The 24,406-nt window shown below is 36.8% G+C and overlaps 1 protein-coding gene across 1 annotated transcript; it reads right to left on the bottom strand.

Annotated features, from left to right (window-relative positions):
• Positions 1–1,916: 1,916 nt before the first annotated feature.
• Positions 1,917–24,088, bottom strand: LOC105061369 (probable arabinosyltransferase ARAD1). The gene is made up of 2 exons (XM_010945391.4): positions 22,787–24,088; positions 1,917–2,701 (listed from the first exon to the last, which is right to left on the bottom strand). Exons 1-2 carry the CDS (start codon positions 23,738–23,740, stop codon positions 2,183–2,185), a joined length of 1,473 nt encoding a protein of 490 aa, XP_010943693.3. The 5' UTR covers positions 23,741–24,088; the 3' UTR covers positions 1,917–2,182.
• Positions 24,089–24,406: the final 318 nt, after the last annotated feature.

Here is a 24,406-nt window from a genome sequence, read left to right as displayed (position 1 = left end):
TGATACTTATATTAGTCATGGAGATTGTGAAAATTAAGAAATACAGTCTTGATGTGTTTAAAAATTAGGAATCACCTACCATTGTGCTCACCACAACTACCAGCAGCTACCTTCACTTGCTGTTGACCTTCATCACCATCGCCAACCTCTGCCACCATGACTTATCTCCATCAGTAGCCACCCACCGCCGGCCATTGCCAAATACCTGTTGTCATCGGTCATGATCATTTGTAGAACGGCATGCTACTTCAAATAGATTGACTATGCCGACTTGGGATCCCAAGCAATTATTAAAAAAATAAGATGGGTAAGAAATGTGAAGAAAAATTTAAAGAGAGAAAAAAAAAAATTGAGAGAGAAAATAAAGTCTAATATATATATTATAAAGTAGAAATTGAGAGAGTTTCTTAGCATTTGAGATTGTCCACGTAATCTATGCAATGCGTCCTCCTACCTAACAATCCTTCAAGCATTAAATTTAAGCTTGGATTAATAAAAAACTATATTAAATTTTATTTATATGAATTAAATTATGTTATTAATGTATGATATTATTGTATTTTTATAATTAAAGTCTATTTTATAGATAGTTGAGAATGCGAAATGACAATAAAAATTTGAATAAATATTATTTTATTATTTATATATAATTTTTTTTCAATATGATAGATCTAAAACCCATGTGCAATGTAGGGCTCAAAACTAGTTTAATTATAAAATAAAAGCCAAAGCATCTCTCCACTACAAGGATACCACAAAGATGCCTCCCATTCTCCTTCACTCTCCCTCTCCACACCCCCCCCCCCCCCCCCTTCTCTCTCTCATGCCACACTAAAAAGGACGCCTCTCATTCGGAAGAAAAATCACCTCCCTCACACTTGTTAGACAGAACTCTCGCAGCTAGTTTGGCTCCCACCCAAATTCAGAAATCAACTGAAGACCAAAATACACAAAAAGACAAATATTGTTTGTTGAATCCTAAGTTTCAGTTTAAGTTAATATTGACCAAAAATACAAGCAAAGAAACTCTATAATCATGAGAAATTTGTAATAACCTCAACACCATTACATGCTGTCACTAATTGCCGCCTGCCATCACAATTGCCCTTATCGCTCACCATCACTGCTAACGACCACCGTCTGCTGTTGGACACCATCACCACCATCTCCTCCGCCTTCACCTTATTCGTTGCCAAACAATTTTATGATTTCAAAGCAAAAAAGCTAATTATGATTTTAAAAATTGAAAAACTGAAATTTGATGACCATGCCAAAGGCTATCTCAATTTTTAGCATTTTTTCCTCCTAAAGTTTTAACCTTCTGGTGGATCCTGTACGATAACATGATCAATCTTCTATATTTTGCACCTTTAAAAAAAAAAAAAAATCTGACTTCTCTTTGATTTGTTCCCTTGATTTCTCTTATATATATATGTTTGGTATGGACAAGATAATCATCTGTATGTGTCACAAAATTAATAGACAAGCATGTTTCTCATAAGTTTACCATGTCACCAATGGTTATTACTATTATTATACGTGTGTTCGTTCTTGCCCCAGCTGTGATATGTCACACTTGATGACAGATTAGGATTTAATGGGCATTCCTTTTATTGTGGGCATGCTGGTAACCAATGCTCTGAGAAACATCACGGAAAGAGGAATTTGAATGAAACTTTTGGAGCAGAAACTTGGTCACCATACCCCTGCCTCTTGTTGCCTTGATATCAATGTATATAAATTGTGACAAACAGATGAATGATCGACAGCATTACGTCTGCTAGGGTGAGCAACAGCCATGATTCAACTTCTGGAAAATAATAAGCACTTGCTCGCTTTTCTCTCGTTTGAAGTAAAAGCCAACAGGCTGATGCCATACGAGGCACACTATCTATGGGCCGCAACTTACAAAAAAGTGAACAACAATTCAAAGACATGTTGAGTTGGGGAACAAAAACAATGTCAATTACAATAATCACTGCCACAGTTGATGGACTTTGTACTGTTGGTCTCAATAGCAACCTAGAGGCAAGAATCAAGAATAAAAGGTATTTGAATGCTGGTCTTCTAATGTAAGATGGACCAGAGATCATCCATTCTCAAAGTATTCTGTCAGCGTTGAGCAACAAGTCGAAACTCCAATTACAGTCGACCATTTCTCAGTATAAGATGCTTCAGAATGTCACTCTGATTTCCCAATGTTAAGCCGAGAGAATCGTCCCAATCTGTGCATCTTCAATCGCATTGCAGGTACCTTTCTGGTCACTGCCTGCCAAATCATTTGGACAGCATCATCTTTCTGAGATGGGAACTGAAATTCAAAGTAGCCCTCCACTTCCTTCAGTTTTTTCCACATTCGGGTCCATTCCTGCCGGCTTATGCTTCTGATCAGTTTCAACAGGAAGCCCTTTTTGACTGCATCAGAACCCCTTGCAAATACACAGAATTCGGAATAGTCAATGATGTCTTCAAATGGAAGTTCAATCTCGTCACTAATGATGACAGGAACACAGTGGCTGGCTATGGCATCAAATAAGCGATTTGAAGATGGAGTGTCGCCTGCAATGTTGAGGCAGTATTTGGATGAATGCATTCCTTGGCTAGCTTCATTGATCCCATCACCCTTTATACTCCCAAATGCGAAATGCACATCCTTCTCATCTCTAAGGAGATAAAATAACTCTTGTCGAATGAAGCCGCCCTGTGAAGAGAGCCAATTCAATAGCTTATAAAAAATGTCATAAGATCATTATAGTCATCCGTGGAACAAAATTAAAGGGAATGCAAGATAAACATTTTTCAGAAATTAGTCCACAATTAGTGTGTAAGAACCTTTACAACCTCTATATGACTAAAGAATCTCAGATATATGAAACACAGAAATAAAGGTTGTCATTATTTTAACATTGAAATGTCAAAAGTGCATAAAAAATGGTTCAAAGTTTGCATTGTTTAATGTACAAATAAAAAATATATGGGTTTGGGTAGAAAAATATAACAATAGAATAATAGCAATATATTCCTTTTATCTATAAAGGAGTAACGTAAATAAATCATATTGCTTGGAGATTAAGCATGATATATATACAATAACCCCACCAAGTTTTTGTTTATATTTTTTCTGTCTTTTCTATATCTTCCTTCACCTTCTGTTTCTGTAGGGGGATAATCCACAATCACCACAATGATTTTCTCAGCTAACAACAATAAAGATACGGTGTAGTTGGAATAGGGTTAATATAAATTCCTAACAGTTTTATTGGAAGGACTTTAAAACTTTATTGCATTGGTTAAAGATGAAAACTCATTATAAGTACTTTCAAACTTTACTGCATTAGTTAAAGATGAGAACTCAGCAATTCTTGACAATGGACTGCTATTTCTTGATGATTTAAAAGTGTGATAGCAATTAAAATAATGAGTTTTGTAAAGAAGTTTTTTATTTGAAAAAAGAACCCATCTTAGAGTGGTTGAAAGCATGAATAATTGACATTCTAAATGATAGATGAACTGCTTTAAGCAACTCTAGTGTATTAGGGACTGATTTAAATCTTCAGGCACATGTGATGCACATAATGCAGGGAAGAGAGGTGCTTAGCTCCTCAGCATCCCAATACTTGAACCATCTCTCCTCTCTTCATCTTCGCTGTTCCTCAGTGATGTTGTTATAGCCCAAGCCCAAATTAAAAGAACCAAGCCCAAAAAAAAAAAAAAAAAAAAAAAGGAAGAATAGGGGATCGGGAAGAAGACTCCCGGTAGGAGTCTTCTTCTCCGATCAAACCTCGGAATCGGGAGTCCTAGGACCTCTCGGAGTCCTAGGGCTCTCTATAAAAGGACCTTTCCCTTCCTTAGAAGCCGATCATCGGCCCGCTACCCCTCTCTTTCTCCCTGATTTTCCGATTTGGAGCCGCGGACACCCGTTTTGTTCTCGCCGTGATTGCTCACCGACGAGGTCACCGGAGGCCGAAGTGAGTTCCCCTTCTCTTCCTCTCTTCTTTCCCCTTCTTCCCGTGCCTTTGTGCGCGACTGCCGGCGACGGGTGTCGCCGATTTTTGGTCAGAAAAGAGACCTCTGTTTTGGCCTCTTTTCCCTTGGATTTTCCGGCACCGGCGATCACAATCGACCGCCGGCCATGCCTCTCCGTAACCGGGGGAGTGGCCCCCCTCTACCGCCGGCCTCCGCCGTGGCGGCCGCGGCCTGAATGGCCTGGCAAAGGAGGGGACCCGCCGGTCCCCTGTTCCGGCCTGGAAGGAGCCCGAGAAGAAAAATAGAAGAAAAAGAAGAAAAAGAAGAAAAAGAGAAAAGAGAAAAGAAAAGAAAAGAAAAGAAAAGAAAAAGAAGAAAAAGAGAAAAGAAAAGAAAAGAAAAAAATAAATAAATAAATAAAATATATATATATAAATAAATAAATAATAAAATAAAAAAAATGAGAGAGTTCCTCTCTCTTCTTTCAGTCTGAACCCTTACTTTCTCTCTTTAGAATTGAACTTTCTCTCTCTACTTTGTCTCTCTAGAATTTTTTCTCTCTAGATTGTTTCTCTCTCTTGATAGATTTCTCTCTCTAAAGTTATTCCCCTAGAATTAGCGTAGTGTAAGGCTTCATTTTGATGATTTTGATCGAGTTTAGGGAAGAATCTGATTTTAAGTGAGGTTTTGATTTTAGATTTGTTTAGATTTAATTTTAAATTAAAATTAATGTAAAAATATAATTTTGGATAATAGGTACTGAAAAATCTCCTAGAAGTTAGTCGATCTATTCATCCAGTGCTCTGTGAAAGGTAAGTAATGAATCATCTTCTCGAGATATTTCATATTTATTCTGAAAATAAATAATTATTCTCTGAAATTATGTTTTGAAAGAAAAGTGTTTTTGAAATATTATGGTACGTCGATTATGCACATGTTCAGTGAAAAATTATGATATATTATGATACAAAAGTGTTTTGATACAGACCGGATTTATGCTCTTAGCCTAACTATGTTTCAGTGGGCCCCGCCAATGGGGATTATACATTGATACTCAGTGGATCCTGCCAGTGGGGGTTGTGCGCTGGTGTTTGTGGACCCTGCCAGTGGGGGTTGTGCGCTGGTATTCTGTGAACCTCGCCAATGGGGGTTAAACGTTGGTCATAGTCGAGGCTGTTGAGTTACGAGTGTTTTGAATCAAATCAAATTTATGATTATATTATATGTGAATATTTGAAATATTGGATTTGTATTAAATCAGCATGAAATATATTTTTATATTTATTTACAATATTATTCTTGAAAATTATATAATATCTGAAATATCTAGTTGAGATATTTGTTACTTACTGGGCTGTATAGCTCATTACCTTTCTTTCTATTTTTCAGATTCAGATAATTAATTTCGAGCGTGGGAAGAAATATTGGGACAGAACTTTTAGAGGCGAGATTTAGTATTGTCAACTTCATTGAACTTATATCTATTGTTTTATTGTTAGTAAAATTTTATTGGATATAAGATATTTATTTTAATTACTTGAATTAAAGTTGAATAATAATTATTTGGATTTATTCCGCTGTGATGCATTGATATCGTGATGAGATGCCTTGCATGCTTATGGAGAGAGTTCTTCATAAGTATGCGGCGGTTGCCGCGACCTCCTACTCGCGATCTCGGGCCGGAGACGTGACAGATGTCATGGCTGGTGACAACTAATTGACCGCTCATTCTGGCATGACCAGCATGCTGGCTAAGTTTCATATTCACAGCTAGAGAAAAGCCAATATATGCATAGACTGAAAGATTGAAAGATTTGAATCTTTCTCAATATGATTATACCATAAGGAATTAAATTCCTTTTGTTTGGCAGTACAAATGGATTTATAAAGCAAATATTACAGATAGCTATCTGCTTTCTCGAGTCTAATGAATTGTTATGGAGAAATAAAACTTTTTATTATGTTGAAATATTTTTTTCTTTATGTGTAATTGTCATGCTTTTCAAAAAGCTTTTTAGTTTTATTATATTGAATTTTTTTGAAGTATTTTTTTAGTATGATAATCAAGTATTTTTTCAACTGTATGGTGTCCATATATTGCAATTTTTTACAGAAATGGCTATAAGAGTGTTTCTTTTATTCGTATTAACAGCTACTTTAGGAACAATGCTTTTATATGGTGCTAACGATCTAATAATTATCTTTATAGCTCCATAATGACTTTTTTTTTTTTTGAGGGTAATAATGCTATGAACCAAAAAAAGTTATAAAAATAAAAGAAAGATACCATGCAAGAGAAAGAGGAGAGTAGAAAGAAAAGTAGAGAAGAACAAGAAGCAGGGAGACTGAACAAAGTATTCAGCACTCAAAGCAGAAACCAAATTATTACTCCATTAAAACAATTTTCTTTAGTTTAATCCATCCTCCTTGCATCTTTACTTGACAGTCCCAGTTGAACATATGTTTCTTTGAAGATCTGAGAGTATCCATGACAGTCTTGGTATTGCCTTTAAAAATTCTCTCATTCCTTTCCAACAAGATGGCCCAGGTGACAAGAACAGAGATCAGAATCCATCCTTTTACATCCTTTCTGGGAATCATTTGCATCATCCAGGTTCCCAAAAGGTCAATTAAAGAAGCAGGAATTCCTCTGAGCTTGTCAGCTCATGCAAGAAGTGTTGCCATAAGGAGGAAGCATAACCACAGAAAAAGCTCCAGAATGTTTCAACTTATATTCCTACCTATTACATGGATAGACCAAGAGAGATGTACAGACTAATGAGACTACTATGAAGCATTTTGGTGCATGGTTTCTCTTGACTAAGTGATTTATTTCGGGGAGATTGAGCTTCATCGATAATGACTATCAAAGCTTAAAGAACGAAATTAAAATTCTAAATCAAACCCTAATTTGCAGGTTTCTGGCCTAAACGGATCTCTGGCTGCTTTACCGGCTAGTCCACAGTGAGATCAACGTAAAGACATCAATTTTTCATAGTTTAAGAGCCTTTGAGAAACAATGGAGTAATAAAAAAAGTCTCTTAAATTCTAGGAAAGGAGAAAAGTTCTCTTTGTTTAGTTTTTTCTTTAGAATGTATCTCTCTCCCTTACAGTTTTTTCTTTTAAATGGGGTTGGGCGGTTACTAAAAGCCATTGCATCATTGGTGGATCGGTCTCATATACCAACATCTCCTGCTCGCACATGATAGGCTTGACTCATCTCCATCCATATTTCTCATTCATTCATATTAGGCAAATAGACCGTGTGACCAGCAAATATTCAAGAGCTTATTTGTCATGCACTTGTTAGGGATATATAACAGCTCATTGCTAAGAGATCAATGTACTTGTCATATCCCAGACTAATTTTGTTACATAAATCGTAACATCATCGATCCCTCTATTAACAATAGCATTAGGAGCATATTTGACCTCTTTCACCCTCATGTATTCACAATTATGTCCCCCCATGGATGATATAACTGGTCGATCGGTGAATACAGATATGGATGTAGAACAAAAATATAGTCTTTCTTTCCTACTTGAGTCTTTCCATTTCAATTTGGTTGCTTTTTTTGGGCATGCCCCACTGAACCGAATCACATAGCCATTGGGGACATACAAAAGTAGCAAATAAATAAAATTTCAAAAAATACTCAAAATCCTTAAGCGTAACAATAGAGATTATCAAACCTCAAAGATCTCATACAATGAGGAAGCAGGGATCCATTTTCTCACTTCCCTTATTAGTCGCATAGCACACGTGGTATGAATTATGTGCTATGATGTTTATTCTTTTTCTAGAGTGTATGTCATTTTCTAAAAGAAACATCATACAAACTTAAGTTCAGACACACCTCGATGTCTAACATAAATTTTCTAAGTCAGTATACTCTTATACTACTATTTAGAAATTCATATCTGGCTTCTAAATAGACTAGACTGGATGGTGGAGACATCCATCTCGATCAAATATATAATAATGATCTCATCGATCTCATCTTGATTCTCTTATCAGGGTGACATAAGTTTTAAGCTCAAATTCAATATCTCTTAGGATTTTCATGCTTAAAACGTCTCATGTTTACATGCTTCTTGGCACCAGAGGCGATTGTTCGTGGAAGAAGGCCAATCTCTATCTGTCTGACATACTTGACTTTATATGCATTAAATAAACTTTGCACATAATACTTATGTGTGTGTAATTATCAATGGGCATTAAAAATAATGAACAAGATGATCATTTAATGATATGAATATTATACTTAATACAAGTATATTTTCAAAGATAGATAATAAATACTTGTTTACAAGTTTCACATCATAGTCTACATTGCCCCAATAATTTCACATATTTCATGTACACATCTCAACTATTGGCTTGGTGAGTGGCTCCACCAGCATTTTGTGTGGAAATATACCGTATAGCCTACTTCCTTTTATACTATAATATCTCTCACAAGATTGTATATGGTATCAATATGTTTGGTTCTACAATGATATTTGAGATCTTTTGTATAAGCTATTATTTTCTGACTATCACAGTATGCTATCACTGGTCCCTTATTATCACTTAGCATTCCTGAATGCAATAGGAATCTTCTTAACCAAACAGCTTCTTGCACTGTTGTTGAACATGCCACAAATTCGACTTCCATTGTGGACAAGGCTATACAAGTTTGTTCCTTGCTACATGATATGACACCCTTATTTAACAAGAACACATACCTAGATGTCGATTTGCATTCATCTATATCTTCTCCCCAATCAGCATTACTATAACCTCGCAAACACAAATCGGATCCCTGATAACAAAGGGAATAGTCTACAGTGCCTTTTAAATATTTCAAAATCTTTTTGACAGCTTTTCAATGTCCTTATCTAGGATTTGATTGATACCGACTGGCCAAGCCCACGACATAACAAATATCTAGCCTTGTATACATCATAACATACATTAAACTTCCAACCACAATTAAGTGTGATACTTCGGACATTGTTTCCTTTTCTTGTGGAGTCTTAGGATACATTTCAAGGCTCAAACACTCGCCTTTTACTATAAGAGTGTCAATAGGATTACAATCTTTCATATTAAAATATTCAAAAATCTTCCTAACATATGACTCTTGTGAAAGAGTAAGTTTTTGAACAATCTCGATGTATTTTAACACCAAGAATGTAACCCACCTCACCCATATTTTTCATCTCAAAGTTTGACAATGACCACTCCTTTATAGCAAGGACAAAATCTTTGTCATTTCCAACCAACAAGATACCATCAACATATAATGACATTATTATAAACTTCTCCATAGACCATTTGACATATATACAGTGGTTCTCATCAATCATTTTAAAATCATACGAGATTACTACTTGATGGAGTCTTAAATACCACTATCTAGATAATTATTTTAGGCCATATATCAAATATTGCAATTTGCATACTTCACTCTCTTGATCTTTAACAATGAAACCCACTGGCTGATCCATGTAGATCTCTTCATCTAGTTCCCTATTTAAGAATAATTTCATAAAGTGCATTTGATGTAGTTCCAAATCTATTTAGGCGAATTGAGGCAAATCTTACAACTGGACAAAAAATTTCTTCAAAGTCTATACCCTCCTGTTGGGTATAAGCTTTCGCTACAAGGCAAGCCTTATACCTTTCAGTGGTTCAATCAACCTTGCGCTTGATCTTGAGAACTCATTTGTTCTCAATTGCCTTGCACCCGGGTGGAAGGTCTACAACTTTTCAAACTTGCTTTGCCTCATAGACTTTATTTCTTCTTCCATTGCTTTCTTTCATTGTTTCTATGAAGGGCAAGATAGAACCTCATGAATTGCTTTAGATTTATCCCTATCTTGTGGAGTGATTAATAAAGTTTCTCTTTCAATTTCAAAATGATAGCAGATATGCTCTTAAGATTGCTTCTCCGCAATTCAAATTCTTACGAAACAAATTCACTTATTCTACCACACCCACTTAATTCTTGAGGTTGAGACATCTCTTTTTATATCTCAGTTTGTCGAAGATCGACATTATCTAATTCCTCCATTTCATATAAAGAAGTATTTCTATCAATCTCAACCTTGCTCGAGAAATCATTTTCAAGAAAAGTGGCATCCCATGATTCAGTTTCGATCACGCTTTCGTTTGCCTATTTATCTAGGAATACATAACCTTTTGAGTATTTTGAGTATCTGATAAAGACATATTTCTTTCCTCTTAGATCCAACTTTCCATATTGATTAGAAAGATCGTGAACGTAGGCAACAGACCCCCAGGATTTTAAATGACTTAGGTCAGATTTTTTCTATCCATCCATAGTTCATAAGGTGTGGAAAGGATTGATTTCAAGGGTATACAATTTAGTATATAGACAGCAGTCACCAATGCATCTCCCCAATAGGAGATTTGGTAGGTTTATTTGTATCATCATAGATCTAACCATTTCCGAAAGAGTTCTATTCATTCTCTTGATAACTCTATTTTACTGAGAGATGCTAGGAATAGTCAATTGCCTCATAATTCCTTTATCATTACATAACTCCTTAAATTATCTGGATAGATATTTATGCCTTCGATCAGTTCTTAAGGTCTTTATTTTCTTTTTTAACTGATTCTCTACTTCATTCATATATAGTCTAAAACACTCTAGTGCTTCAGACTTTGAGAAATCAGATTGACATAACTATAACGTATGAAATTATCTATAAATGTAATGAAATACAAAGCTCCTCATCTTGTTCTTACACTCATTGGACCATAGATGTCAAAGTGTATCAATTGTAATGAAAATTCGGCTCTAATTGCTTTACCAAATAGTTTTCTAACTGCTTTTTCAGCTAAATAATGCTCACAAATGGACATTTTCACTTTGGAGAGTGACCCCAATAGGTCTGTTCTTGCTAATTTATTCATTCGATCTTGCCCAATGAGGCCTAATCTAGTACGCCAAACATTCATATCCACGTTACTATTGTTAGTAGAGGCATGTAATGAAAAACAACCATTGTCAAAATTATACATATAGTGTTCAATATCCATGACAATAAAATCATTCATTACATAACCAGAACTATAATAAATAGTATCATTAAACAAGTCCACACCATTAGACTTAAAGTTCAAACTGAAACCTAAACTCAGAAGAACAATTATAGCGACCAAGTTTCGTTGAATCTCGAGGGCACATAGGATATCATGTAGGAGCAAAGATTGGCCACCACATAAATCCAATTTTCTAAGTGCCAATTCATTTGACCTCATCTTTAGCAGTGTTTCCTATATAAATCTATCTTGCCCCAGTTGGATTTGGCAATACTCCACAAATGCTCCTCAGTTGCTAGCTACATGGTCTATGGCTCTTGAGTCTACAATCCACAAAAGATAAGATTCAATAAATAATATTGAGCTAGAAACATATATTTCACATCGAGAAGTAAGATTAGGTGTTACCTTCTTTTAAATGGAGCACTCACGAGCCAAATGACCTAATATGCCACAATTGTAACACTTCATCTTAGTCTTTTCTTTCTTTCTCTCAAACCGCTTACCCTTCTTCTTGCAGTTTGTCATATTCTTCTTAGGTGTAGGTCCACCTTCCTTTCCCTTCCCTTTCTTGTTCCAATACCTTTTACGTTTAGAGCTTGAAGCCCTTTGGGAGCTAGACTCGGCCATAAAGGCCTACCCAGGAGGCCTTGCCGCTACAAGGCACTCATCTTCGAGTTTCACATGGTGGGCAACATCAGTGAAGATCTTGATACTTTCATTATGGGTCAAATTAACCTTTATATGCTCCCAGTTATCATGAAGGAAACGGATCACAGCTTGCACTTGTTGCTTATCAGAGAGAAAATGGCCAGCTGACTTCAACTCAGTAATCATATTTAATATCTCCCTTGAGTGTTGCTGAATTGTATGATTCAAGTGCTTCTTGTAAATCTCAAACTTAGATTGTTGGTTGTCTCAATTTGATCACTGATGTCTGTCCAAACTTTTCTTTTAAGGCATTCCACATGGAATAAGCAGTCAAATAATGCTTATATAGCTAGAATGCCTCGAGTTGTGGAATCCACATTTTTCCAAGCTCATTATGCCTCTTGGTTTCTCCTACTTTGAGCAAAATTATCCTCACCAAGGTTTGTCATTTCATGGTGTATAGCCTCTAAGGCTTCTTGTTCCTCAAGCACATATTGGATTCATGCCAAATATTATAATTGTCACCATTCAGCTTTTTATCTTTATTCAGGTCAGCAATAATGCTTTTCGATATCATTAAAACTTTAGTACCAAGAGACATACATGTATAATGTCAATTATCCAAACACAATACACATTTGATTTTGCCAATAATGTAGAATAAATCTATGATAATTTAACAGAAGGCATAGAGTCGAAAGTTTAACATATTCCCCATTGTCGATATCCTAATGTTCAATTATCATAAACTTGGTCCCATTATAGCGACGTTACAAGTATTCAAGTCATTTAGAACTCCCACTTGAAATAAGCATACACCAAAATTAATAATAAATAAGATATGTTCAAATTTAAGGTTGCATGTCCAATAAAAAATAGATGAATTTTATACATGAAAAACAACATCCATCTATTTACATATCAAATGTGCATTACAACAATAAATGAAATATTTACAAATAAATACATTTCTAGGGATAAACTCATCAATTTCTCTAAGGATATGTCTAGGTGCTACCTTTGGTAGGCATGAAGTGCCTAAGTCAACATGCCCATGATAGCAAAAATTAGGGCTTAATGACAAAACTGTAGATCCAATGATGTTCCTTATCATATATTCTTCCACAAAAGCTTTTACTAACTAAGAATATGTTTTATATGGTCTAGGTAATCCCCAAAAATAATCTAACAGATGTTGCCAAAGGTGAAGTAGAGTAGCTCATAATGCTGAGAATCTTTGTTTCTCATTCATAATATATCCCGCAAATATAATGTTTTATATTTTTTCATTGACTGTCTTGACATGCTCAATCATGTTAACATTGGATTCCATCCTATATTCATTCAATTATCTCACTATTTTTCTAACTCATCCACTGCTCTGATGTTCTTATGGCTATGGGGCATCTACACACAATTATCATTTTTTTATAACAAATAAAAAAAAATAAAAAAAGAAATGATATAGGCACCCAAATATCAAGGTATAAGTCTAGAACAAAGTCTTTGCTATTCTATTTCTATTATATTTAAGTATCTTTATATATATATATAAGAAACATGACAACAGTTCCGCTGAGTGGCCAAAGGTGCTGGTTTTGGGCTTTGATCCTGGAGGGCCTGGGTGGATTTAATCCAATGAAGAGCCTTCCCACCGAGGGCTTTCTTCTTTGATTTGAATTTTTTTTATTAAGTGGGAAAAGCCACTGATTTTTTTAATTAAGTGGGAAGAGGCTCTTCCCACTGTCGGTTTTCTTCCTGAGGCCCACCATCACACACAATGTGTAGCACAATGGCCATCTTCTTCAACCTCAAAAAACCCCCAATGTTTTTCAGATTTTATTCATTTTAGTCCTTGATTTTCAATCTTTAATATCTCCCTCTATCAATATCCAAAAATTTTGAATTATATATGGATTTAAAGCTGTTGACATCCACTTTCCAACCATATAAATTTTGAAATATGAAACTGAACCATTTTTTAATTATATCCTTTTAAAGCTATAGTTTCAAAAATTTGAAATCTCAATTTCTCTCAAATGGCTTGTCCGATTACTACGAAATTTTGCAGGCATAAACCACACATTATAGACTGTTTTCACATGAAAATTCATGTCCTAATTCATAGTGTATATAGTAAGATATAGATTTTTCCATCCATAATGCAAAATTGTGTGCAAACAACCACTTAATCACAAAAATTATTCAATAATCAGTTATTAACACACTAAATCATGCCAGAAAATCGCCTAAATTGCTTTGATACCAATGAAGAACAAAATTAAAATTCTTAATCAAACCATAACTTGCACGTTTCTAGTTCAAATGGATCTCTGGCTACTTTATTGGCTAGTCCGTAGTGTGATCAATGTGAAGACACCAATTTTTCATAGTCTTAGAGCCTCTGATAAACAATGGGGTAATGGAGAGAGTCTCTTGAATTCTAGAAAAGGAGAGAGTTCTCTTTGTTCTTTTTTTCTTTAGAATGTATCTATCTCTCTCTTGTAGTTCTGTTTATGGGTAGATCAAGTCCCATATACCAACAAAGCTTGCTCCAAAACTAATGTAAATCTAAAGCCATTCTCATAATTTCCACCGGATGTTAGCTTAGGCCTTTTTACCCTTCTCCATAATCTTTCTACATAGATGCAAGAATCTCTTCTCATAAGCATGTCCTTGATCTGCATTAGACATGTTAGTTTCTTCTCAACTAATTTACATCACTGTGCCCTTAACCAATGCACTCTTCTACACTTCCTTTTTTGACATTCATATTCCTTATTCTATCCAAGTTTTCACCACACATCAGTATTAATATTCCCAGCAACCAAACTCATCATATGAAGTATGATTTGTTATCGAATAATATGCTATTTCACTCCCCTACTACAACTATCTTGTTGACTGCCTAGGAGCAAGCCATGTAGGCTATATTATTAATTATAGCTTGGTATGATGCTTATTCTTTTTTGATGTTAAGTTAGAAAAAATATATTTCTAATAAAGATTTACACCTACCGCAACTTAAAATTCTTGGAAAATCAATACCTACTTCTACATAACCTCAGTTTTCTGATCTAGCCTCCATTACTATCTTAATACACTAAACCATCAATATCAGACTAGTAATGCCATAAGTATTGTGTTCATGGAATGCTGTACCGTGTCGAACCGGCCTGTACACCCCATACCGAGCCAGACCGATGGAGAACTGGCACGGTTCGATCGGTTCAAATGGTATATCGGTGGAGGGAGCGAAAGTGAGAAAGACAGAGAGGAGAGGGAGGGAGGCGGGAGCCGCTGGAGGTCGGCGGTGGCCCACTGCGGCCATCGGAGGGCCGCAAAAGCATCCACGGCTCATCGGTTCGTCCGATAAGGCTTTGAAACGAGTGAGAAAGAGAGAAAGAGAAGGAGAGAGATCACCAGAGATGGGAGTGAGTGGCATCGTGATCGCAGATGTGGACTTCACCGAGGTCGAAAGAGGGGGGTGGCGGAAGCGGCGTGGGCAGCGTTGCGATCGCGGAACAAGGATTGTCGCCCCTATTCATGCGACCTCTTTTTTTAAAAATGAAGATCAACAGTGGAGCCGGCAAACCATTTGCCGGCTTCACTGTTTAAAAGATTTTTTAAAAAAATTAAAATCAGTGAAGCCGACAAATCATTTGCCGGCTTCACCTAAGTTTTGGTTTTTAAAAAAAAATCAGGAAACAGGGACGTCGCCCTTGTTTCACACCCACGGCACCGCGCGTGTGGACTGCGCCGTCCGACGGCTAGACGACCAGTCGGAGGCCGTCCGACGGCTCCGCCCCCTCCTTCCCCTCCCTTCTTTTCTTTCTTCCTCCCTCTCTCTCTATTTCTCTCTCTTTCTCTCTCTTTCTCTCTTTTTCTTCTCCCGATTCGGATCCGGTGCCTTCGTCAATTCGCTATCAGTTTGGTACGATATGGAGCGATATCGAATTGTACCGTCGGTTGGCCGAAACAGTCGTCGGTATCGAGACGGAGAACCTTGATTGTGTTGCTATCATTTATAAAATCTGCACTCCGGGATCACTATCTTCAACATTTACACCAGCCATTATGTAGAATCTCTCAAGGGGCTCTAAGCCATGCACATAATCCATCCTCATGGTCTAAAGTCATGGCAATGGGGATTGCAAAATATTAGTTTCAACCAACATGAGATCCTAGAGTACGGAAGTTAATCCAAACTTTGATGCAATTTTTACCATCAATGGACATAAATAGACCATACAAGTGGACAAGTGTGTTTATGGATATCATTCTTTACATATAAAACCTTTTGACGGTTCCCTAACTCAAAATAGAGAAGGCTCACCAATAAGAAACCAAAAGGAGTTGCTCCCCAAGCTCTCTATGTCCTTCAACTTGTCTAGCAATACAAACTTATTACCTCTAGGAAAGGGTTTATTGGCCTTAAGTTTGGGCAATAAATTCTTTTCCAACTCAAAAAGTTGATAGGCTTGTAAAGTTAGCATTGCTAAGATGACATGGTACTAGTCAACGAGGGAGAAGGAAGAAATATTCCATTAACCTGCTCAACATGAATCAATTTAAAGAAAAATGAGTGTATTTGTACTAAAAGCATAAAATTTATAGAATAGGAAAGTATACAAAAATAGGGTCTAAATTTTCTTTTCTCCTTAATGAATAATAAAATTGAGTTATAAAATCTCTATTTATACTAGTGAGGTCTACCCTTACACATTCGGGTTAGATTTCTCTAATTAAAAGAGGTTATAGCTTTCTCAAAATAGATATGACTAACAAAAACATCATGAAAAAAGCTAAAATCTCATAAGATATAGATCTCAACTTCTATATCAATTTTATGTTTAGTCTCTTCACTGAATTCTTTCTCTACTAGGAGATATGTTCGGTCAAAATCTTTCTAAATCAAAAAGTTTTTGACCTACTAAATTTAAGGCTCAAAGAATATAATTTGGCCTCGATCACTTGATGCATGCACCCTTATAGGATGGCTCTACATCATAGAACTCAAAAAATTATCAAATTTCAAAAAAGAGAGCACCTTAATTGGATTGTCCTATAGGTGAGTTAGAGCCTCTAGAATTTGGTTCATGATTTAGCTTCCTAATGTAGCAAATCATACTCTAGGACCCTGTGCAAACCTCCTTAAGTTAGAACATCCAACATTCCAATGTATTACCTGAAGATTGCATAATCGTTGATGGAGATCTAGAGTGAGATATCTTGTGAAATTTGGTAGCGTAGTCTTCAACAAATTGATTCTACTTCTACTATAGGAATTATCACATGATCTACTAATTTTCCTGATGACTGATTGAATGGAATTGCTTATTAATTATGCTCTTGAATTTGCATTATGTCAAATTAGAGATATATTGTTTCTCATGTGCGAAATCCATCAGGTAAGAGCATGATTGGAATGCTTAAGATGGCTAAAAGCGAGATTTTGAACATAGTGTATCTATATATAGTGATATAGGTCTCTAAATGATCTGGTTAGTTATCTAGTTTCTCTACATCAACAACTTCATCATGTAAAGGGATCTTGATTCAAGCTTCAACTTTGAAGAAAGAGATTTTGAGTCCCTGCAAGTTGCTTATTCTCCTAGCTGGATGGTAGATTCTCATCTCCGAATGTTCGAGATAGCTTCATGCGCTAGAGGAGTTGGGGGTACTTGAGTTAAAGGCATCATGAGTTGAGATGCGAGATCAGTGAGTTGGATAATCTTCTTCTCTAGTTGTCAAATGTCCCTTCATCTCATCATCCATCAAGGTCAAAGAAGTAACTATACTCATTTTTATCCTTTGATGGACTTCAAGCACTAATAGCTTATCTCCTATCTGCTTATATTGCTTCACAACCTGAATCATAAACTAAGACTCCTAAAGTACTGAAGTTTTGATACCAACCTCATCCGATTGGGTGAAGAAAAAAATTCTTCAACTAGCTCAACTCAAATCACTTTAAAGAAAATTTAAAAAATAGAAAACTTGGAGAAGAGTATGGTTTATGTCCCTTTTCTTTTCTTAATGAATAATAAAATTGAATTATAATGCTTCCTTTTATGCTAATGAGGTCCATCCTTACACAATTCTATTCAGATTTCTCTTACAATTAAAAGATATCACAACTTTTCCGAAATAGATATGACTAGTAAAAATTATCGTGAAAAAGCTAAAATCTTATCGGAGATAGATCTCAAATTCTACATCAATTTTGTCTTCAACAGTTCATCTAATTCTTACCAGATTAGGAGATATACATGGTCAAAATCTTTCTTGAAAAGAAAATTTTTGCACTAACCAGCTCATTTCAGGGCTTAGATGATGGAATTCTTCCCAAATTAGATCAGGTATGATATTTAGACTTTAATTAAAAGTAAATTGCTTCTGTGTTCCAATACCTGCTTTACTTCTCTTATCCATGCTAGTGGTCAAAACCTTGATTCCATTCTTATATCTTAGCTGTACCAAGTTACCTTTCTAGCAAGGCTCATTGGTGGGATTCCCTAGCATGTCAGCTGATGAAGAAACTTGTGGCATATAATCACATCATACATAATAAATTAAGCTAACTTGCTTAGTGAGACTAAGGGAAGTTGAAGATAATCTTTACTCAACTCTAATCACATGGTACATATAATCATGAGCCTTTCAACCTAAACATGAATCAATAAGTGGCCAAAGAGAAGAAAACAGAAAAAAGAGAAACCATGTCCATGAGAAATTTCCAAACGCAAAACCACTGCAGGAGCATACAAGCCACAAAGCAGCAAGGCACACAAAACATAGAAACAACAAAGTTCAAGGGTACCTAGCTATATCACCTAGTTATCTAGAGCAGCAGAATAGTCAAGTAACATAGTAATCCTAAAATAATAACAACTGTCTTTCTAGATTTGGCCAATCACAATTGAGCATGAAGAGCCAAACAGCTGCAGTCACCAAAATGCTACATTCACAATTGGTAAAGTTAGAAGATTGAAGAACCAATGGGCCAAAAGCACAAGAGAGCACCAGTTTTAAGTATTTTGCAATTTATTGCACCTTATACTCTCCGAACTCCCAAACTGTTATATCCTAGAAAAACAGCCTATACAGTATACACATTTCTGCTATATGGTCCATCCTAAGGGTGGCAATCAGGTCGGGTCAAATATGGGTCGAGTCAAAAAACTCTGAACCCGAACCCGACCTGTTTAAATAAACAGGTTAGACTTTAAAACCCCGACCTGACCCATTTACAACTCATTTATAACCCCTTAAAAAAATTAAACTCAAGACCCGTTTATAAAAAAAATTAAAAAAAAAACCTGTTTCGTGACTTCCGTCTCTACGACCAACCGTCTCCACCTTCGCCCTCGCCGCATCTCCGTCCGACCGTCTCTCCAGCCTCCATCCTCGCTGTACTCTTGCCGCCTCTAGCTCCGTCCGACCGACCACCTTCACCAAGCTAGAGGTTCTAGACCGTCGGACTGGACCTCCGTCATACTGATCTCCACCGCCGACAAACCGAAAGGAAGCTAGAAGCAGTGAAACACCACTGTGAGGAGGAGAAACAGGTGGAGGGCCATCATCGCCACTGAAGGCTTCGAGCAATGGAGCGCGCGCCGATGGGCCGCTGGCTGAAGATCACTACCGGATTCTCCCCTATCAGCTGCTCGATCCACTTTTCTAGTGGCTCCACCCCGTCGATCAACAAAGCCGCCCCTCTCCTCTTCCCCTCCACCCCTGTTGCCGCTGTTTTCCCCCAAAAGATCGATGAGATCTGAGACCATGAGAGCAAAAGAGAGAAGAAAAAGGGAAGCGATCGAGAGGCAAGAGCAAGTTCGATCGAAAGAAAGAGTGAGAGGGGAGGAGCGAGGTGGATTCCATGTGGGAGAGGGAGGTAACAGAGGGAGTGGGTGAGGCACTGAGGCAGTGACGGATCATAGAAGGGGTGAAAGGCTCTGCCGCCCTAGGGCTTTTTAGGAGAAGGAGAAGAGGAAATGCCAAAAAGGATGAAGCGTAGGGGCGTGGCCGCGTGGAGCCTGTTTAATAAATGGGCCTGGCTTGTATCCTCATGGCCCAAACCCATGGCTCTGGCCAGTATCCTCATGGCCCAAACCCAATAGCCTATTTATAAATGGGTTAGATAGGTTGGGTAGGTTGAAAACTTTAAACCCAAATCTGATCCATTTAATAAATAGGTTAAACAGGTCGACTCATTTACGATCCGAACCCATTTAATCCAAACACAAACCTGCTTATGGCAGGTCGAACACTGGTCGGATTGACGGATCGGATCATATTTTGCCACCCCTCATCCATCCACATTAAACCAGTCTATTAATTAACAAATAGACACAGACTTCATGTGCAAGTTAGAACCCAAAGATAGGGCATTATTAATGAAGTTTGTAAATATCAGGGCCAATTCTCCCTTCAAAGAAATTATTTCATCCCTAAAGAATTTTTGTTGCCTTTAAAAAATAGCACTAAAATCGTTACTTCATCTAAGGCACCACTAGAAGTAGGAGAGAAAATTATGGCATCTCATGGAAAACATTCCACTCTAGATTGACAATTCTAGGGGTCAATCTATGTCAGAATAGAAATAAGTTCAGCTTAAAAATTTGAGTATTTCTCTTTGATAAGAGCATCAGCATCCCTCATACTGTTAACTTCATTCTCTGAATAACATCCACAAAACTCATCCATGAGAAGGGACAACTTCTAACGTGATAAACAAAAGCAAAATTGCAGTAATTGCTTTCGTATTGGAACACAAACAAAGTTTTGTAACAGACGAAATATTTCACATATTTCACTGAGACATTGTGCCGATATATACACCACTATGAAGGAAACATATCTAAAAGTAGGACATGAGAGAAAGGGTTGTGTATGAAAAGATTTATAAATGGGAACAGAAGCAGAGATATGCTCATTTAATTGGACATGAATGTGCTTAAATGTTGTGCAATACTGTTAGCTACTACAAGTTATCTACAGATCTCTGAATTTTTCAGATGGGCCATTGATATATTATAGGCCAATGTGGTTGGATAAAGGTATCAAGAGTGTTGCAGAAATGTGTGAGCACCCTTTTCCCATTTTTGAAAAAGAAAGAAGAAAGGAAATTGTTAATATTCTGGTATACAAACTCAGCTATCATATAACAATGAAGGCAGTATAAATTTCATGCGGCTTACTGACAAAGTTATCAAGAAGGTCAACTCAAACAACTCAAATCTTTTTCTTTTGCAAGTGTAAACTTCAGCATAATTTGTCTTACTGTCAAGAGTCCATATTATGCATCAATTAGCATCAAGAATCAGTAATTTTCCACATAAACAGTCATTTGCACAATGATCTATTGTAGTAATGGAAGTGGGTCAGAATAATTAACCAATTACCACAATACGGAATAAGATTTGCCATACCATATCGAACTAGGCTGTACGAAGCATACCATACCAATTCAGTACCGATATGTAGTATGGTGGATATACCAACACTCGGTACACCGAACCAGCCCCATACTGACATAATAACAGGTTGGCAGTACCAATACAAGGCCCGGAACTGAGACCGCGAACCTTGGTAGAGAAGAAAGCAGTAGACAATAGCAATGATGAGCATTTTAGTGTTGATTGCAGCAAAAAACCCAAAATGGTATAACAAGGTTTGTGGGTAACTATCCATCCTAGAAAGGTTACTTACCAGTCCAAGTACAAATAATTGGTGCATAGAAATCTAAACAATGTAGAGGAGAAGATAATTAGAGTAGGGTATTTTGTAGAGAAAATAATCGACCATACTCATTAATACTATAGATCAATAAACTAATAACAGAAATACAATTGCCAAGAGGACGTATACAGACTTGCACCATTACCTATTTCTGTGTATTATTATAAGCAGACAGATTCATTTTAAAAAAAAAAAAAATCTAATAGTCAATAGAAAACAACAGAATTTTCCTGAACAAATTTTCTCCTTTAATCATCTCATGCACAAGATCAGTGCCAACTTCTTTGAATGGTTTCAATTCCATTGGGGAATGTCTTAGGAGTTACTGGTATATGAGCTAGACCAGATAGGGGTTGAATTGACATGAGCTGGAATCAGCTGAGAGTGTGTCTGCCTATTTGCATGGATGATCACTAATTGAAACTGAGCTGAGGTCTAACAATATTCCAATAATTGTAGATGCAACAAAAGCAACAGAGTTTAATAAGACTTGCTGGAATATAATGTTGGTTTTTTGACTCATGTAGCAGTCAGAAGTTTGTGAGACCATTTTGTGTTTCCAGACATAAGATGATGACAATCAAAGCATAATGATGTGACATCTGTGTTGTTACAGCAAGATACACGAGAAAGGTTGAAGAAGAAGAAACAGATCAGTCAACATCATTGTGTCTCAACTTCAGGGTAACTCTGTACTAAATTTGACAGAAGTAACAAGTCATAACTTTATCTCATACGAAAGCAAGAACAGTAACATGGGTTCGGAGAATGAACAATTGATACTATAGTCCAATAGCTTCTTCCATCATGTGGTTTTGGATGCCCACTCCAGCAATGAAGGGTAAAGAACTCCATAAGGTATACGGTTTGTACACACATGAGTAACCATTCATTTCATCTGTGCTCTGAATTCAGCCTTTCACAAGAAGTGCATCACAGGAAATTTTTCGTGAGCTTTCTTTAAATTTTTGATGTGAAGCATGCATTTAATTCTTTGTTCACAAGAGCTTTCGTGCTCTTCAAAATTATTTCATTTTTGTTCAAATTAAATAAACTAGCTGCTAGGATGCTAAACAAGGAACTGAAACATTTCTTCTTGAATATGCTGGATGAGCTTGGGATACCCTATTGCTAATTAGACTAATATAAGAAGAACACACTCCATTAGGAAATGTTAAATCTTTGTCAGATGAAATCAGACATAATTATCCTAGCACCAGAAGTTGATTCGGCATAACTGAAAGAATACACAATCAATTGAGCAGAGCAAATGAATAATATATTACCATATCTCAAAATCAAAGTGTAAGCTAAAGAACTATCATAAGTCTCATGAAGAAAATCGCACAAAATGGTTGGGTATTCTCTTACATCTTTTCTGTAGATGGCTCCCCGGAAAAACAGCAAAGTTGGACGGTCATCAAAGCCAGATGAGTCATTCACAAAACTGTTGATCACATGTCTGTAAGGAGCAATAATATCTTTTTCAACATTAGCTACATTTGGAGGATACCTTCCAAAATCCGACAGGATGAACATGCACGGCCACAATTTCATCCTAACATCTAGCAAGCTATTAGGATGGTGAGCCAGAATTATGTGGTCTCTCCCCCCGGACCTCTTCCATTCATCCTGAGCTGTCAAGAACTTCACCAACCTGTCCTGCAACAACTTGTCCCTACTAACTTTCGCCGGGGGAACAATCTTAGAATGGCGATTGAAACTCAAAGATGAGAAGAATGGCACGAACACAACATCGGCGTCGCGAGAATCCAAAACTCTCACAGCAGTACAAGGGCTAAGCCTGTCGGCGAATCTTGAAGACAGAAGATCCAATGTCAGCCAGTACTCTATGCTGTGCTGCAGATTCAGCCCACCAGGATATTCAGGAATGCTGGTGGCAATATCAGGCCAGACACTGTCGCCCTCAGGCTTCCAATCCAATAGCCCAAAGTGGAATTCAGGAGGTAAATCATACATGAAAACCTTCAACATTGCTCTGCTAGGATCACATTTCCGAAGCTGAAGATCTTGTTGCTCTTTTTCTTCTTGAGGCTGGGAGGAATTAATTTCTTGGTTTGAAGAGCCATCATAATTTTGACCTATAGGAATGGTGTTCTTGCGCTGCATGAAATGGGGGCGATCGGTGGAAGCCAGAAGGAAGAACCAGGAGACGAGGAATAGGAGCGGGGCAATTGTGAACAAGAACAAGACGGGTTTCCGACAGGTAAAGCCAAGGGATTTTGGGTTCTTATCGGCCATCTTAGGATCAATCCCATGAGAAAATATTCCGAATTTGGCTAGGAGGTACCGTATAACAATCATTGAAAGCAAGATAAATCAATCAACAAATACCGTTATTAAATCATCTCTAGAGAGTTTCCAATCAAAGAAAGATTCAACTGCAATACCCATCCAACAAAACTGTGGTTGTGGATTTTTGTCGAAAAAAAGGTTGGAGATCGGAGAGGAGAATTAATACCGTCAGGCAAATAATGAATTCTAGCTTCAGAGACTCTTCTGCACACTCGCTCTTTGTTCGTTACGGGATTTGTCAACATCCGGGAGGTTCGGGTCTAAACTGCAGAACCGGGCTCGGTAGCATGGCATCAATATTTCTCGGATAACTAGAAAAAGGTTGAGGCTACCATGGCAGAATATTTTAGAATTAGAATAATCTATTTACAACGCAAATGGTGACCTTGATTTGAAATTTATACCACGCTCCTTTTTTTTTTCTTTTCTTTTTTTTTTTTTTTTTTTTTTTTTGTAAGAAAGGAAAACTTTATTCGTTCATGAAACCTGTACAAAATTGCTAAGAAACAGGCTAACAGATGAACAAAAGAAGGTGCCTATTTTCATAGCTACAAACCATTGTAAGAAAGACCAAAACTTGATAGAAAAGGATGCTACAAAAGGAAGATATACAAAAAGAGCAGAGTATAATACAGTAACACTGCTAAAGACCCAAAATTTTATAGTTGCCAAGTG

This window comes from Elaeis guineensis, chromosome 1, assembly GCF_000442705.2.
Source record: "Elaeis guineensis isolate ETL-2024a chromosome 1, EG11, whole genome shotgun sequence".
NCBI lineage: Eukaryota > Viridiplantae > Streptophyta > Magnoliopsida > Arecales > Arecaceae > Elaeis > Elaeis guineensis.
The sequence above is the reverse complement of the archived record's forward strand: the minus strand, read 5'-3'. Positions and strand labels throughout refer to the sequence as shown.

Excerpts from the sequence above, each read along its gene's own strand:
- LOC105061369 (XM_010945391.4), bottom strand. The coding sequence starts at position 23,740 with ATGATTGTTATACGGTACCTCCTAGCCAAATTCGGAATATTTTCTCAT. Across the intron at positions 2,702-22,786 it reads GAGCCATCTACAGAAAAGAT|GGCGGCTTCATTCGACAAGA; the intron begins GTAAGAGAATAC and ends CTCTCTTCACAG.